The sequence below is a fragment of the Trachypithecus francoisi genome, unplaced genomic scaffold, assembly GCF_009764315.1.
Source record: "Trachypithecus francoisi isolate TF-2019V2 unplaced genomic scaffold, Tfra_2.0 Lachesis_group16, whole genome shotgun sequence".
In the NCBI taxonomy this organism is placed as follows: Eukaryota; Metazoa; Chordata; class Mammalia; order Primates; family Cercopithecidae; genus Trachypithecus; species Trachypithecus francoisi.
In genome coordinates this window covers 69,072,367-69,089,815 of record NW_022681461.1, presented here as the reverse complement: position 1 = coordinate 69,089,815, position 17,449 = coordinate 69,072,367, and the positions used below count along the sequence as shown (strand labels likewise).

The window sequence follows — 17,449 nt, the reverse complement described above, 5'->3', positions numbered from 1 at the left end:
CTGGAAATACTGGTAAAAATGCACTTTCCCGATCCCCTTCTCTGGGAAAAATGGTGGGTCTTGGTGCAGTCCCACGTAGAATAGGAAAGGCTTCATTAAGCTCCTGGCCATAAGAGTTGAGTAGCAAAAATGCTATGCTTTGTATCAGATGCTCTCAGCCTCTGTCTGATATTTGCACTAGCCTTAATTTACAGAAGAGGCCACAGAAACCAGGGAGAAGAATTGTCAAGGGTGGCCGGGCGTGGTGGCTCACGCCTGTAATCCCAGCACTTTGGGAGGCCAAGATGGGCAGATCACGAGGTCAGGAGATCGAGACCATCCTGGCTAACGCTGTGAAACCCCGTCTCTACTAAAAATACAAAAAATTAGCCGGGTGCAGTGTCGGGCGCCTGTAGTCCCAGCTACTCAGGAGGCTGAGGCAGTAGAATGGCATAAACCCAGGGGACGGAGCTTGCAGTGAGCCTGAGATCCCGCCACTGCACTCCAGCCTGGGCGACTGAGGGAGACTCCATCTCAAAAAAAAAAAAAGAATGGTCAAGGGTGATACAGCAGGAAATGGCAGAACAGTATCAGAAACTCATAGGAGCAGAAAGTATAATTGCAGTTGTCAGAAACTAGGTGAACTAGGTGAACGGAAAAATGGGGAGGCAAGGACTAAAGGGTACAAGGTTTTGGTAACAAAGTTTTATTATGCAAGATAAATAAGTTCTGGAGATCTATTATACACTATAGTCTCCATAGCTAACAATACTGTATTGTAGACTCAAATTTCACTAAGATATGTTAAGTGTTTCATTTTGTTTTTTGAGACAGGATCTCACAGTGTCACCCAGGCTGGACTACAGTGGTGCCATCACAGCTCACTGCAGCCTTAAACTCCTGGGCTCTAGTGAGCCTCTCAAGTAGCTGTGACTACTGCTGCACAACACCATGTTCAGCTAACTTTTTTTTTTTGTAGAGATATGATACCACTATAATCCTCAGACTGGTCTTGAACTCCTGGCCTCAAGAGATCCTCCCATCTTGGCATACCAAAATGCCGGGTGTTAAATGTTCTCAGCACAAAAACACTAAATAAACAAAGAGGGTAGGAGAAAGCTATGGAAGGTAATGGATCTATCTGTGGCCTTGATGGTGGTGATGGTTTCACTCGTATATACTTATCTCCAAACTAATCGAGTTATGTACATTAAATATGAATAGCTTTTTTTATGTCAATTATACTTTAATAAAGTGGTTTGAAAAAAAAAAAAAAAATTAGCTTTCTGATTCCAGCCCCTATGGTACGCCCAACATTGGTCTTGATTCCTGCCAAAGATGTCAGGAAACCTTGGAAACATGGAGCCACACAAAGGAAAAGAGATTTTTTTCTGCAACCAGTTCAGGAGTTAGAATGCCAGGAAAATTCACCCCTTGACTCCTCTAATCCAGTTCCAACTGCTGTCCTCAGTGCACTTCCAAGATCTTGCCAATGGTCCCGCAAGGAAGGCAGCAAACTGCTATGTTTCCAAGTGACAAATTGAGGATTTTGCTAAGAGCTTGAATATTGCAGAATATTGCTTCATAGAGAGGCTTAGGAGTAGCCTTGAAAAATCAGAAGCTAATGCCTCCTTTTAATTAATACTGTCTCCACTAACAGCCTCTTTTGCTTTTTCTTATTTCAATGAGATCATCATCTATTATAAAGCACACAGACCTGAGAGTGCACAAACACAACTTCCAGGCCTGGTTCTGCCACTAACTCTCTATAGGACCTTGGCATTGGTGCTCCTGTACAGGGTTGGATGCCATGTCTCCAAGCCTTCAGACAGAATATAGTGCAGACAAACAGGCTGAGGATTGAAGGACTGGCTTATTCATGTATTAGTGATACAACTTTAGACACTTTACTTAACCACTGTGAGCCTCAGGTATCCCATCTACAAAAGGGGAGAGTTTGGCCAGGTGCGGTGGCTCACACCTATAATTACAGCACTTTGGGAGGCTGAGATGGGAGGATCACTTGAGGCCAGGAGTTCAAGACCAGCCTGGCCAACATGGTGAAACCTTGTCTCTACTAAAGATACATAAATTAGCTGGGCATGGTGGCACACGTCTGTAATCCCAGCTATTCTGGAGGCTGAGGCAGGAGAATAAGTTCAGCCCAGGAGGCACAGGTTGCAGTGAGCCAAGATCGTGCCACTGCACTCCAGCCTGGGCGACAGAGCAAGACTCTGTCCCATACAAACAAACAAACAAACAATAAACAAACAAACAAGAGGAGAGTTTGTACAAATTGTTCTCCAAGGTTTTTCCAGCTATAAAGTTTGTCGTTCTTCAGTAACTGAATGAAAGAAATTGACAAGAGAATAGAAGGATGTATTATAGTTCTCAGAGGCTGCAATATGAAACAGGAGAGTGCTAGGAGCCTGGAAGGCATGACTGCTAAGTGAACTTTGGTGTTAAACCCAGATGCTACCACTTCTTTAGCTGTTTGACTGCTAGGCTAGTTAGCCTAATCTCTCTGTGCTTCAGTGTCCCACAGATATTTCTGTGCCTTTGCTTCTCAGAGTCTTACAATGTGCTGAGATAAGATAGCATGTCTTATCGTAAGACGCATCATAAGATAGCATGTCTCTGTCCAGTCCTTTGAGATAGCAATGGGACTTAATTTGACTAGAAATAGAAGCAGAATTTCACTGCTAGGAGAAAGTTATGATAGTCAAGTTTGTTTCTCACTATGAAAGCATTAATGGAAGCACAGAAAGGTGATTCTTCTGTCAGTCTAGATTTCCAAACACCAGAACGGCCAGAGCCCATGCCATCCAGGGAGAGGCATGTGGTATAACCAACACATAAAAACTTTCACATTCAAGCCACTGAAGTTTGAAATTGTTTGTTCCCAAGACACAAACTAATGCATTCTGACTGATACATTCATTTCCTTTTATTCATAAAGCCAAGTTGTTAATGGCTCCTTTGCAATAGGTGTGAAAAGATCAAATGGAAAAACACATAAAGTATTCAGTATAGGACCAGACACATAAAAAATGTGCACACCATTAAAAGGGGGGAGGAGGGAAAGAGGTGGAAGGGAGGGGAGAGAAGGTTTCAGAAGCAGTATGTTTAATTAATCATCTCTTAGGAAGGCACTAGAAAAATCATAGGCCAGAACAGCTTTGGAGACCACTTAATAAGAACTGACTCAGTATCCTCAGTGGGGGAAAGAGTGAGTGCTACTAACAAAGACCAGCTTTCCTTGAATCCTTATAGAAAGCCCTTCTGTCTTGCCAGGCGTCGGTTGTCGGTGCTGAATCCCCAAATCCCATATCTTACCCCAAACTGTCCTCTTATGCTATACAATATGCACATCTGATAAGCAGACAAGATTGAAAAGTCCCTTTCTAATAAATCTTTCATGAGCTCCTCCAGCTCTTTGCAGGTCATTCTTGAGGGCCTATGGGCAAATGCCTGTGGCCAGCAGACCTATCTTATTTATGATGAGGCTTTTGCAAGATCTACCACTGCAATTTGCTCAGTCCCCATTTCCAAGCAACTTCTCCTTCCTGCCATTTCTGAGACACCAGGTTCAATAATAGTTCTTGACTGATGTTTATCTAAATCTCTGCAATCTACAACCAAAGTTGACCTTTCTTCCTTATAAGAATGAAGTAGAATGAATGAGGGTAAGGGGGCGGGGTGAGAGTAAAAAACAAACAAATAAACATCAAATACCACCAACCTTTGGTGAGTTTATCTCACTTGAACAGTCTGTCAATTCCCACACTGATCAAGAACAAAGGAAAGGGGATTCTGACAGTGACCCTATATGGATCACTAAGACCAACACTGTGCACTGGAAGGGATAAGAAACAACAAAGCTTGACATCACTTACTGGACTTGGGAACAATTTGGAAGCAAAATCATTGGCTCTTCCCATTTCCACAGAACTTGACATTTTACCAAAGGCTTCATTCATGTCAATTTCAACCTAATTCCTAATCCAGTGGTCTCTCTCATCTCCATTCAGTCTCTCAAAACAAGCCCCATTCCCTTCCTAGGAATAAACTATATTTTGACTTTTGTATGAACTCCGTGTACTTCTTTCTTGATCTTTTCGTGTCTCCTTCAGTCCTTTTCATCTTGCACACATTTCCCACTTCCCCACCTTCTGCTCTCTGTCTCTGTACCTCTTTAACTCTGTTCACTGCTCTACATCTCTTCTTAATTCTTTCTTTGCTTGCTGTTCCCTCCTGCTGTGACACAGACTGTTCTTTAGTGTCTCCTCTGTTTTTGCCTCTCTCTCCCTGCCTCTGCTCTGTCTGTCTGAGTCTCCTTGTCACTCTTGCCCTGTCTTAAGCTTTTCATGTGAGTTCCTTAATGTGCACCATGCTCAATCTTTGCTCACAGTGCGAACCCTCGGACTGGTCAGGAAATATCACCACGTGCTCACACCCTCAGGAACAGGCTGTAGCCTATATGCAGTGACCTGAAGAGGTAGCTCCCCATGGAGTGGTCTTTGCCTAAGATCCCTCCTTAGTTATCAATTTGGTCTCCCCCTGTGACACCTGGGTCCTCACTCTACACTGAGAACAGGGATAGAACACATCGCTCTCCTCATCACATGCTGATATGGGATATAAAGTAATTGCATACATCCTTTATTGCAGAACAAGAAACCAGGGAGCACTGGTTTGGGAGTCAGAAACTAACTTTCAGGGTGAGAGGAGTTCCAATCACTGTGAATACTGAGCCAGTTATATCCTTTCCTGAGCTTCCGTTTCTCCATCTGTACAAGTAAGGTCTGAAATAGTTAATCTTTAAGTTCTTGTCTAGGTCAGAGACATTACATTTTTAAGCGCTTTGTAAAGCAGAAATCCGGGTTGCTCTTTCAGAGATTCAAGAGAGGAAATGAAAACACAGACGTCTCTTATATCAGCAGTTGCTAGGTGGGGTGATCTAGGCAGGGGCAGGGAGGAGAACAAAGCAGAACTGTAGCTGTCACACAGGAGACACTAGCTGGTAGAGAGTTTGATATCCTAGGCCAGCCAATTGTCAGGAAATGAGGCATATGGTGAGACGGCTGGTAGCAGTACTTGCTGGCTACTCTCTAGGGCTGGACCAGAGATTACTTAGAGGAGGGAGGAAAGGAAGTAGTAGGAGGAGAGAAATGACAACTGCCTTTGATGCTGAAATGCTTGCAGGCTTTCAGGAACATGAAGGACAAAGGAGCTCCATTCTCCCCACTGCCTGGAGCTCAGGAAGGGAGACTTGAAAAAGATAAATTTAGGGCTGAGTGCAGTGGCTCACGCCTGTAATCCCAGCACTTTGGGAGGCCAAGGTGGGCGGATCACGAGGTCAGGAGTTCTAGACCCATCTGACCAACACAGTGAAACCCTTTCTCTATTAAAAATACAAAAAATTAGCCAGGTGTGGTGTGTGCCTGTAATCCCAGCTACTTGGGAGGCTGAGGCAGGAGAATCGTGTGAACCTGGGAGGCGGAGGTTGCAGTGAGCCAAGATCACGCCACTGCACTCCAGCCCAGGCAACAGCATGAGGCTCCGTTTCAAAAGGAAAGAAAAGGAAAAGATAAATTTAGACTCATCAGAAGTGGCTTGCCTTTCCACAGTGGGGAAGCAACTGACTTAGCATGGTTCCAAGAGGTTACATGGTTGGAAGATGGAAATAATTGCAAAGAAAGTTTAGCTGAAGCCAAGGATGACAGAGCTTAAATGGAATGGATTGCTCTAATATAATGGTGGTAGTCTTGGGAGTTTTCTAAATCTTGAGGCTGTCATCAAAAGAGAAAATCCTGGTCTGTTCACTCTACTCCCCTCCATGGGCAAGTCAGGGCACTTAGGCTCCGGCTGTTCAGAGGCAATCCAGGGCTGAGAAGTTGGAAACAATAAGCAGAGTGTTTGAGGCAGAACAACGACTTCTAATGGGCCTAAAGTTGTGTCTGGGACTGGGACTGGACACCCCTAGGCCAGCCTTTAAGATGCTATGCTCTTTTCTTTTCTTTTGGGACAGAGTCTCGCTCTGTCATCCAGGCTGGAGTGCAGTGGCGCTATCTTGGCTCACTGCAAGTTCCGCCTCCCGGGTTCACGACATTCCCCTCCCTCAGCTTCCGGAGTAGCTGGGACTACAGGCACCCACCACCACGCCCCGCTAATTTTTTGTATTTTTAGTAGAGACGGGGTTTCACTGTGTAAGCCAGGATAGTCTTGATCTCCTCACCTCGTGATCTGCCCGCCTCAGCCTCCCAAAGTGCTGGGATTACAGGCATGAGCCACCACCCCCAGCGGTGCCATGCTCTTTCTTACTGATGAGTCTGTTGGCAGTGGGAAGATAAACACCCCAGGCAGTCAGGAGATCTGAGAACATGGTCCCACAATGACTTGCTTTGTGACCAAGTCCTTTCCCTGCATGTGAAATGAAATCCCAGAATTTAGTGAAGCTTGTTCAGGATCTAGCCTCTTACTAGACATGTGGATCCTTCTTTTGGACCAAGCTATTCTTCACACAAGAGAATGGTACATTGGCTCAATTATCAAATGCCAGCTACTCTGAGAGCTGCTGTGAGAAATGAAACTCCATAAAACATGCAATGTACCTATGGAAATGGCTGGCTTCTGTTAAAAGCACCCCATTTTAAAGATGAAGCAGTAGAATTATGCGTGTCATGAATGGGGCTGGGATTTGAAGGCAGGTTCATTTGCAAGTCTGTTTTCTTGACTCCCACTATTGCTTTTCCATATGTCTGGGCCTTTGTAGGCTCTTTCCTGGACAGCAAAATGCCCTTTAACTCTTATCTCTCCCAAGAGGCACTATTCTTTGCTATCACTTCAAACCTCAGTTCACAAGCCTTGTCCTTTGAGAAGCCCTTTATCTTTCCTTCTAATTCCTTTCAACAGGCTTCCCATGGGAACTCTTTGGAAACCATTGTCTTTCCTTGGAACACTGCTTTGCAAATTAAATTTTTCTATTTTTTTAAAACTTGTGCGTGTCATCTTGCAAGCTTTTAAATTTCTTCCTCAAAGAGAAGGAATAATTCCTTTATTTTTTCTTTTGTATTCCAAGCAGCATTATTCTATCCATGATGTTGCTCAAGACACACTTTCATAGACCATTAAAATTATAGAAAACTAGTATCATAGAATCTCAGCATTGAACCACAGTTCATCCAGACTATCCTTAAATTTCCCTCAGAGCTTTTTCTGATTTTTGTTCTTCTTCTTCTTTTTTTTTTTTTTTCAGTAGAGAAAAGTGTTCACTCGGTTGCCCAGACTGGATTTCAGTGGCATAATCATAGCTCACTGTAACCTTGAGTGGCCAGGCTCAAGTGATGGTCCTGCCTCAGCCTCCTGAGTAGCTGGGACTATAGGCATGTACCATCATGTTCAAATAACTGTATTTTATTTTATTTTATTTTGAGATGGAGTCTCGCTCTGTCGCCCAGGCTGGAGTGCAGTGGCGTGATCTTAGCTCACTGCAAACTCTGCTTCCCAGGTTTACGCTATTCTCCTGCCTCAGCCTCCCGAGTAGCTGGGACTACAGGCGCCTGCTACCACGCCTGGCTAATTTTTTTGTATTTTTAGTAGAGATGGGGTTTCACCGTGTTAGCCAGGATGGTCTCAATCTCCTGACCTCGTGATCTGCCCGCCTCAGCCTTCCAAAGTGCTGGGATTACAGGCGTGAGCCACCACGCCAGGCCCAGTTTTAATTTTTTTTTTTTTTTTTTTTTTTTTTTTTTTAGCAGAGATGGAGTCTTGCAAAGTTACCCAGGCTGGTCTCAAACTCCTGGGCTCAAGTGATCCTCCCACCTAGGCCTCCCACAGTGTTGGAATTACAGATGTGAGCCACCATGCCTGGCTCAGAGCGTTTCCAGTAAAGTAGCATTCAGCCTCTGCTTGAGTATCTGAGTCGTGGGTCCACCTGCCAACGATACCTAAAGTGTCAGAGGGGCTATTTCTATCTCATTTTCCATCTTATGCCCAATAACCAGCATGGTACATGGGAAAGAGGACGTTCTGAAAGAGTTTATGATGATTACAAGGATGAACAGTTTAGTGAATTCACATCTCCATTCTCATTCTCTAAAATGGGAGTAAGAGGGTATGCTGAATTGAAATACAAGAGCAAGGTTTTAGAGTCAGCTGGAGTTACATCTGATTCCTGACTCTACCTCTTACTAGATGATGAACTTGAGAAAGTCACTCAACTTCTCTGGATTAATTTCTCAATTGTAAAATGGAGGTCACAGTGCTGCCAATGATTCTAATAATGAAGCTAAAATGAAATTATCTTGGCTCTCCTCCTTCCTAGAAGGGAGTCTTTGGAAAGCTACTTTAGATTTCTGTTTCTCTTCTGTATAAAAAGGATGATAATAATCCCTGCCTCACAGGATCATTGTGAGGATTACATAACTTAATAGTTAAAAAGTACTTAGAAAACCCTTTTGCGTATGCTGAATCAATGTTAGTGGACATTATTATTGTTAGCAGTAGTAGTTAGTAGTAAAGAGCTTAACACAGAATAATTATTAATAAATGGAAACCATTATTACCACTCATAATATAATTATCACTACTATTTGTAAGATGATGGAATGGAAACAATGATGACTATCATGGTGACTTATTACTGGTTCTGACTTTTATTGATATGACCTCAAATGATTAGGAGAACCTTGCTTTGTGATAATATCTTATTCTTTTTTTTATGCAAACATGGCTAAAAGTATGTGTGTGTGCGTGTGTGTGTGTGTGCATTTAGATAATCCTTTTCTATATATGCAACAAATCTCACTCTACTACCTTATGGTTCTTCAAGCTTTGAGGCATGAATAAGTCACCACTTAAGGTTTATCTTCTTTAGGCAGAACAGTTCCAGTTTCTTCAACTGTCTAAGGAAATCCTTTACCAATACCTTGCATGTTTAATCTGCACATAATCTGGCCAACCTAGCCATCACTCACTTATTGAGTGAAAAAAGCAATTTCTAAACAGCTTTACTGGGATTTGGGATGTGTGTGTGTGTGTGTGTGTGTGTGTGTGTGTGTGTAGGCAGATAGGAAAAAACAGAGCAAGAAAGAGAGAAGTAGAAATTTTAAGAGCATTCAGGGCCGGCCGCGGTGGCTCAAGCCTGTAATCCCAGCACTTCGGGAGGCCGAGACGGGCAGATCACGAGGTCAGGAGATCGAGACCATCCTGGCTAATACGGTGAAACCCCGTCTCTACTAAAAAAATACAAAAAACTAGCCGGGCGCGGTGGCGGGCGCCTGTAGTCCCAGCTACTCTGGAGGCTGAGACAGGAGAATGGCGGGAACCCGGGAGGCGGAGCTTGCAGTGAGCTGAGATCCGGCCACTGCACTCCAGCCTGGGCGACAGAGCGAGTCTCCATCTCTTGGCCGGGCGCGGTGGCTCAAGCCTGTAATCCCAGCACTTTGGGAGGCTGAGACGGGCGGATCACGAGGTCAGGAGATCGAGACCATCCTGGCTAACATGGTGAAACCCCGTCTCTACTAAAAAAATACAAAAAACTAGCCGGGCGACATGGCGGGCGCCTGTAGTCCCAGCTGCTTGGGAGGCTGAGGCAGGAGAATGGCGTAAACCCAGGAGGCGGAGCTTGCCGTGAGCTGAGACCCGGCCACTGCACTCCAGCCTGGGCGGCAGAGCGAGACTCCGTCTCAAAAAAAAAAAAAAAAAAAAAAAGAGCATTCAGGAAAATGTTAATTCTAGGTATATCTGGGTGATGGGATTTTTATTTCCTACTTCATTAAAAGTCTTTATTTTTGAACTACCTGAACAGCATACATAAAATACTTATTTTTCGGTAGATTGAAAGATTAATTAATGTTTTTCAAAACGCCATTAACTGTACTTACAGGATAATTAAAGATTGAATTTAAAATATGTGGATAGAGCTAGGAAAATGGCAAGGTGGGACAAATATATGCTAGGACCACGAAAAAGAAACCCTGTGGAATAAATTTTGCTGACTTTCAACACTCCTTAAGAGGGTACCTGTGAGCTCAAAGTGATGTTGGCCTGAATAACAGTCTCTACCCCGTTGTGCCCATGGCTTCCTCCCTATGCCCAGGTTGTTTGCCAGTGACTCAGACCAGCAATGTGCAAGTATCTACTGCATACCTAAAGGTCATCTGGAAGACTTGGCCTTGGTTCACATGCTGGGTCCGGTTGTTGTAACCATGTAGCATCTCTCCAAAGAGGGTATCATTGAATTTGGAGTCAGGTTTGAGGCACTTGGGGCCCTCGCAGACATCTGAGAGCATTAAGCAGGATTTTCCATCAGGAGCCAGTTTGTACTCCTCCACGCAACTGTATGATAAAACAGAGCTGAGAATTAGCTTCACACCCTGAATGCCCCCATTGGGGGTGACCTAAAACCAAGGCCTCCTTTCCCTGCAAAAACAGGTCAGAGTTTAGGAAGGAGACAGCTATTCTGCCTGGAATCTATCTAGGGCACAGATGTCTAGAGAGAAGCACATTAATACTGCAAATTGGTAAATTCAAGGAAAGTCATTTGTGACATTTTAGAGGAATCAAGGGGACACCAGCATGCACATCCACACACAAAGCAAATTTAAAAACTGTTTCCCATGAACACACAGACTTTAAAAAGCATGACAGACCAATTCACAGGGAATTATCAACCAGTGTCTCAAACCAGAATCTATTCCCAGTGCATCTGTCAACCAAGGTAGAAGACTGTAGCAAATACAAGGTTTTTATCATCCTGGTAGCTCAGAGGTGAAACTTTCCAGGACCATGGACAGCACAAGGCTTCTGTTCACTCAGGGATTTTAGCAGCCTCCGTTGGTCTAACCACCCATTTCTGACAGCCAGAAAAGCCCTTGACCAGCCTTTGAGACAGTGATGGTCTCATCTATGGGCAAAACAGGCATCTGAATATTTGCAATTTGAAAAGATTTGCAGTGACAAAGAAATCTCAGAGAGGCGTGGGCTGGAGGGGATGGGGGTGGTAGGGGCAAGAAATCAGAGATCTCAGCCCCTAAAAAATCATTCCAGAAACTGGAATTCTGTGAGTGTCTACCTTTTCAAAGTTCAGTGCTACACACTAGGGGTATGGTGCACATAAATAAGTAAAGAGAGACAAGAAAATGGTCTGTGAGATTGGACAGACCTGTTCAAATTCCATTTTTCTCCTTGTGACCTATATGAACATGAGTGAGTCATTTAATGTCTATGATCTCCAGTTTCCTCATGTGTAAAATACAGTAGACACTCCTACCTTCCTTAATTCAGTAGGATGCTATAAGGTCACATGATACCTAGGCCACAAAAAAAACCCAGGAATTGCAATGTACTTAACACAATAATCATAATAGTGGTAGTAATGGTGGTATTTCTATTTGTTGAGCATACACTATTCACTGAACACTTTCTGTATTTATCATATAACCATGAAGAAAGAGTAATATCATCATTTCTGCTTTACATATAAGCAAAATAAGGAGCCAAGAAATAAAGCATGTCATACTATAAGTAGCAAAGTTGATATTCAAATTCAGTTCTGTTAGAAATGCACAAAATGACCCTGGTTGGGTTATACCAGTTTGAGAAAGTATACAGCAGGCAATCGCTTATTTGCCCTTCTTTCAAAGGGCGTAGCAAAGATTCATTGACTTTAACTGCAAAGGGACTCAGGAACTCAGATGGGAGAAGGAAGAGGCTCTGTATGGTGGTTTGGAAAGAAAATGTACACAGGTTGTGGGAAGCAGTAGCTGATGCTACAGACATAGAGCTGAACTGGAGGCAGAAAGAAGACAAGCATAGCTGAAAACTTGACCCAAGATTACTCTAGTGAAAAGCCAGGAAGTCTCATGCATGAAGCAAACCGTCACTGTTTCTCTGCGTTCCCCAATCCCAGGTGTACTGCACTGATGCACTGATTGTCTTTCTAACGTTCACATGTTCCTTTCCATAGTGCAGTGGGGAAATCTCTTGGAAAAGGGCCCTGTCTCAGAGCCTTGGTAAAGTATATCTCCTTCTTTTTGCATCTGCTAAATATTACTAAGTCCCTTTTAACATAGTGGCAGTGCAAATGAAATGAGTGTATACGGAAGTGAATCGTACATGATGAGTGCTCAATAAAGTCTAGTTCCATCCATTTATTCAGAAAATATGGAGAAATGGTTTACTGGGTACACTGGCCAGAGTTCTGTCTCTCTCTCTCTCTTTCTCTCTCTCTCTCTTTTTCTCTCCCCATCCACACACACCCACATGCCTGTGTGACTGTGAATAAATATATTATTGTTGTCTGGCTGGGTGCAGTGGCTCACACCTGTAATCCCAACACTTTAGGAGGGTGAGGTGGGTGGATCATGAGGTCAGGCATTCGAGACCAGCCTGGCCAACACAGTGAAACCCTGTCTCTACTAAAAATAAAAAACAATAAAAATTAGCCAGGCGTGGTGGCAGGCGCTTGTAATCCCAGCTACTCAGAGGCAGAGGCAGGAGAATCACTTGAACCTGGGAAGTGGAGGTTGTAGCGAGCCGGGATCATGCCACTGCACTCCTGCCCAGGCAACGGTGTGAGACTCCATCTCAAAAACAAAACAAAACAAAACAAAACAAACCATTATAAAAGTCCATAGAGTAAAATATGGAACTTCTTCATTTCCCACTCCTCACGTCCTGTCCCAGAAGTCACCCTTGTTAATTGTTATGTGCTCTTCCAGGAGTTTTTCGATCATTTAAACACATATTGTGTGTGTATGTTTGTGTGTGTGTGTGTGTCTGTGTGTGTATACATACACATTTCTTTGAATTTGTAGACTAAATTGGGGGGATTTATATACACACACATACGCACAAACACATTTCATAATAAACTCATAAACAGAATTACACTATATATTGTTGTGAGACATGCATTTGCACCTGATGCTATTTCTTGGAGATCTTTTCAAAACACTATACATACAGATCTATCTTTTTTAATGGTTATTTGGCATTGCACAGTATAAATGTACCATAACGCTTTTAACTAATTTTTATTGATGGGCACTTTGGCTGTTTATAGCTGTTTGTTATTACAAACAGTGCCATAATGAAGACCTTTGCACATATATCATTGTGCCCAACTATGTGTTTCTATAAAAGAGATACTCAGAAAGGAAATTGCTTGGTCAATGTTTTATGAATTTTAAAATTTTGATAGATCTACTAAATAGTCACCGGTAGAGTCTCTATCATTTACAATCCTATAATTGATGAATGGGAGATCCCATTTTTCTACATCTTTCATGTTCATTACTGCCAATCTAGGATAGGAAAAATAACTCATTTTTGTTTGGATTTGCATTTACCTTGTTACTGATTAAGTTCAGCACCTTTTCACATTATGGTCACTTGCATTTCTCCTTCTATAGATTATCCATTAATGTGCATTGACTATTTTTCTATTGTGATATTTGCCCTTTTCTTTGTATTGGTTTATATATGCTCTAAATATTTTCTGGGTAGTTATCCTTCACCGTCCATATATATTAACATTTTTTTCCAGTCTGTGCTTGTATTTTAATCTTGTTTTTGATATCTTATTACCTCTCTCTCTTGGTCTTTGTGTCTGAAATTTGTGCAATCTTTAGAAACCCACAAGATGATAAATATATTTCTGTATATTATTGTAGTATTGTATAGGTTTAAAAAATCTTTGGTTATTTAATATGTATAGCATATTTTTTTTTTGAGACGGAGTCTCGCTCTGTCGCCCAGGCTGGAGTGCAGTGGCCGGATCTCAGCTCACTGCAAGCTCTGCCTCCTGGGTTCACGCTATTCTCCTGCCTCAGCCTCCGGAGTAGCTGGGACTACAGGCGCCCACCACCTCGCCCGGCTAGTTTTTTTGTATTTTTTAGTAGAGACGGGGTTTCACCGTGTTAGCCAGGATGGTCTCGATCTCCTGACCTCGTGATCCACCCGTCTCGGCCTCCCAAAGTGCTGGGATTACAGGCTTGAGCCACCGCGCCCGGCCAGCATTTATTTTTGAATGTAGTGTGAGTGGTTATTTTAACTTAACTGTTTTTTAAAATGGCTGGCAATTGTCTGAAATGTGTGACCCCTTTCAACAACAAACCTGAAATGTTATTTTTTTTACACGTGTAATCCCTACATATGCCATGTATACATGGTTGGTGTTTTTCCTGTTTAATTATTTGTATATTCCTGCAGTAATTCCAAGCTATTTTAATTACTATAGCTTTATTGCCTGTTTTGGATATAGTAATAAGGTAATACTCCTCCCCTTCATCAACACTAGTTTTCTATTTCCAAAGTCCTGACTGCTCTTCCATGTTTTTCCTTTCAAATGGATTTCAGAATGGGCTTGTCAAATTATATGCAAATCCCTAGTGGAATTTTGGGTGGCAATGCTTTGAATTTGTAAACTAAATTGGGGGAAGATTTCAATACTAATTTTATTTACTTTTCTTTTTTTTTTTTTTTTTTTTTTTTTTTTGAGACGGAGTCTCGCTCTGTCGCCCAGGCTGGAGTGCAGTGGCCGGATCTCAGCTCACTGCAAGCTCCGCCTCCCGGGTTTACGCCATTCTCTCGCCTCAGCCTCCCGAGTAGCTGGGACTACAGGCGCCCGCCATCTCGCCCGGCTAATTTTTTGTATATTTTAGTAGAGACGGGGTTTCACCGTGTTAGCCAGGATGGTCTCGATCTCCTGACCTCGTGATCCGCCCGTCTCGGCCTCCCAAAGTGCTGGGATTACAGGCTTGAGCCACCGCGCCCGGCCCACTTTTCTTTTATTTAATAAATACGTTTTGCAAGTTAACTCTGTGCTAGGCACTTCTGATAACTGTGACAAAGACATCTTGCATTAACAACACCATGTCCTCTTCCTGGACTTACATATCTAAGCCTGTCTTGCAGTTGGGTTGAAGGGGCCATGTCACTGAATTCTGAACAATGGAATCTGTGCTGACACCATACAAGTCACTACCAGACTTAGCCTTTTCAAAACATCCTGTGATTTTCAAGCTGCCTCTTCCCTTGTTATGGCAAGCTTGGAGACCACGTGTTCCCGATGCATTCTACAGGATGGAGGAAGACTGCCACAAACACAATAGACTTTGCACAAATAAGAAATTAACTTTTGTGCACAAACTTCTGGTTGGGGGAGGAGGCTCATTGGCTACAGGAAGAAAGCTTATCTTATCCTGACTAATACAGCATCTTTATAATTTGGAGTTCTCTAATTCAGAAACATAGTTTGTATCTCTATCAACTGTTCTTTTAAAACATTCTGTGAAGTTTTGACTATTTGCATAAAGGTTTTGCACGTGTCTTTTGGAGATTATTCATGGGCATTTATGAAAGATACTATGCTGTAGAGGTTTATCCAAGTATGTTTTGGATCCAGACTGAGTCCAAATCCTGCTTCTGCCACTTACCAGTTGTGTGACTTCAGACAAACTACTTAACCTCTCTGTACTTCCTTTGCTTATGTGTAAAGAAGATCATATGTGCCTTTTAGAATGAAAAATTATATTGTTGCATGCTTTTAAACTTCAGGAATAGGATCAGTTTTTCATTTATGCTTTCTTTTATGTTTTCTACATAGTTACTACTGATTTGAGAAAAGCTGTTACTGATTTTCCTAAGTTGATGTTGTATCCTACGAACATAAAGAACTTAAACATTCTAACATGTCTACTAAATTTTTCTAAATGGATAAACATATATTTGCTCAGTTTGGGTATTAGGATTATGGAATAAGTTAAAAAACTATCCTTTTTTGTTTCTTTCTCTGGATCAGTTTATATAGAAAAGATGTTATCCATTACTTGATAATTAGATAAGTCTTGCCTATAAAATCCCCTGGGCTTGATGACTTCTTTACAGTTGTAGATATTTAGTTCTTATCATTTATTTCCTTATTATCTGCCTATTTAGATTTTCTATATCCTCATGACTCAAACTTGGTAATTTATATTTTCTAACATTATAATGCATTTTATCAAGACTTTCATATGTATTGGTGTAAAGTTCTATGCAGTGTTCCCATTAAATTTCTTTTGTCTTTTATGTTTCTATAGTGAAAGCACTAGCTCATTTGTAATATGTTTGTGTTTTCTTTGCTCTCTCCTTTGAATAGGCTTTTTGTATTTTGTATTTTATTGGTGAGCTTCCTTTTTTCTTTTCTATTTAATTTATTTCAGCTTTTATTTGTATTCATTCCTTCCTGCTGTTTTCTCTGACTTTGTTGTATACTTCTTTTTATGGCTGCTTGAGTTAAATGCCTCATTTGTTTATTTTCAATCTTTCTTGCTTCTTAATAAATGCCTGGAAGCTTCTGACTGTGGCTTTGCCCACACCCCATAAGTTTGACATGCAGCCCTCATGCTCTTGCTCGTTTCTAACGAGGTGAAAATTTGAGTTTGATTTTTTCCATATCCAAGTGCCACTTAGAAGATATTTAAAAATATAATTCCAAAATAGATAATTTGTTTGTTCCTCTTTTTCTAATATGACTGCATTTTTAGACTGACAATGTAGTTTGTATAATTTCTATGTTGGTGAATTTATTGAGATTCTAAGGGAGTCACAAGTTGAGATTTTAGAGCTAATTAAACTTGAGTTCAAATACAGGTTGTGCCATCTACCAGTTATATGACCTTGATCAAGTCTGCTAATTTCCCTAGGCTTTGGTGTCATAATCTATTAAGGAAAATGACAATCCTTATCATGGGGATGTAAAAATTAGAGATAACTTATACAAAGGATGAAACTGTATCTCTCATATAGTATTCAAGTAATGCATCAGCTATTATGCTTATTATTGTTACTGTTGTTGTTATTCAGTCTATTCACCCATTTCGATATTCTAGGAAATATAAATTTATTTCCACTGGTACTCATATCCTAGTTCCTGGCCTCTCTCTAGATCCAGGTTTCTTAAAGTTGACATAGTTGCTATTCTTTGATTCCTTTTTTCTTTTTCTGCTTCACAGCACATAATTGATAACTTCTTATATGGCATTCATTGGAAATAAGGTATATATATAATTTGTATATATTTATGCCTATGGAATTATATAGAAGTCAAATATATGCATTATTTGTGTGTGTATGTGTGTCTGAGTGTGTGTGTGTACCTCTCCAAAAGACACGTGCAAAACCTTTAGGCAAAAAGTCAAAAACTTCACTGAATGTTTTAAAAGAACAGTGGATAGAGATACAAACTATGTTTCTGAATTAGAGGACTCCAAATTATAAAGGTTTGCTCCTTATAACCTGTAATAGGTTGAATACTGGCCTCCTCAAAATGCCCACATCCTAATCCCGAACACCCGAGGTCATCTGACATGGCAAAAGAGACTTCGAAGATGGGATTAAGTAAAGGATTTTGAGTTGGGAAGATTATCCTGGGTTACCTGGGTGGTCTCAATGTCATCACACGCTTCCTCATAAGAGGGAG

General features: G+C 41.6%; 1 protein-coding gene across 3 annotated transcripts in view; it reads right to left on the bottom strand.

Annotated features, from left to right (window-relative positions):
• The window catches only part of ASTN2 (astrotactin 2), a 1,009,693-nt gene that overhangs the window by 361,039 nt on the left and 631,205 nt on the right, over positions 1-17,449 (bottom strand). For all 3 annotated transcript variants that reach the window (XM_033237645.1, XM_033237646.1, XM_033237647.1), the window contains one exon: positions 10,132-10,320. In XM_033237645.1, the coding sequence (XP_033093536.1) occupies positions 10,132-10,320 (189 nt within the window). The remainder of the gene's footprint in view (positions 1-10,131; positions 10,321-17,449) is intronic.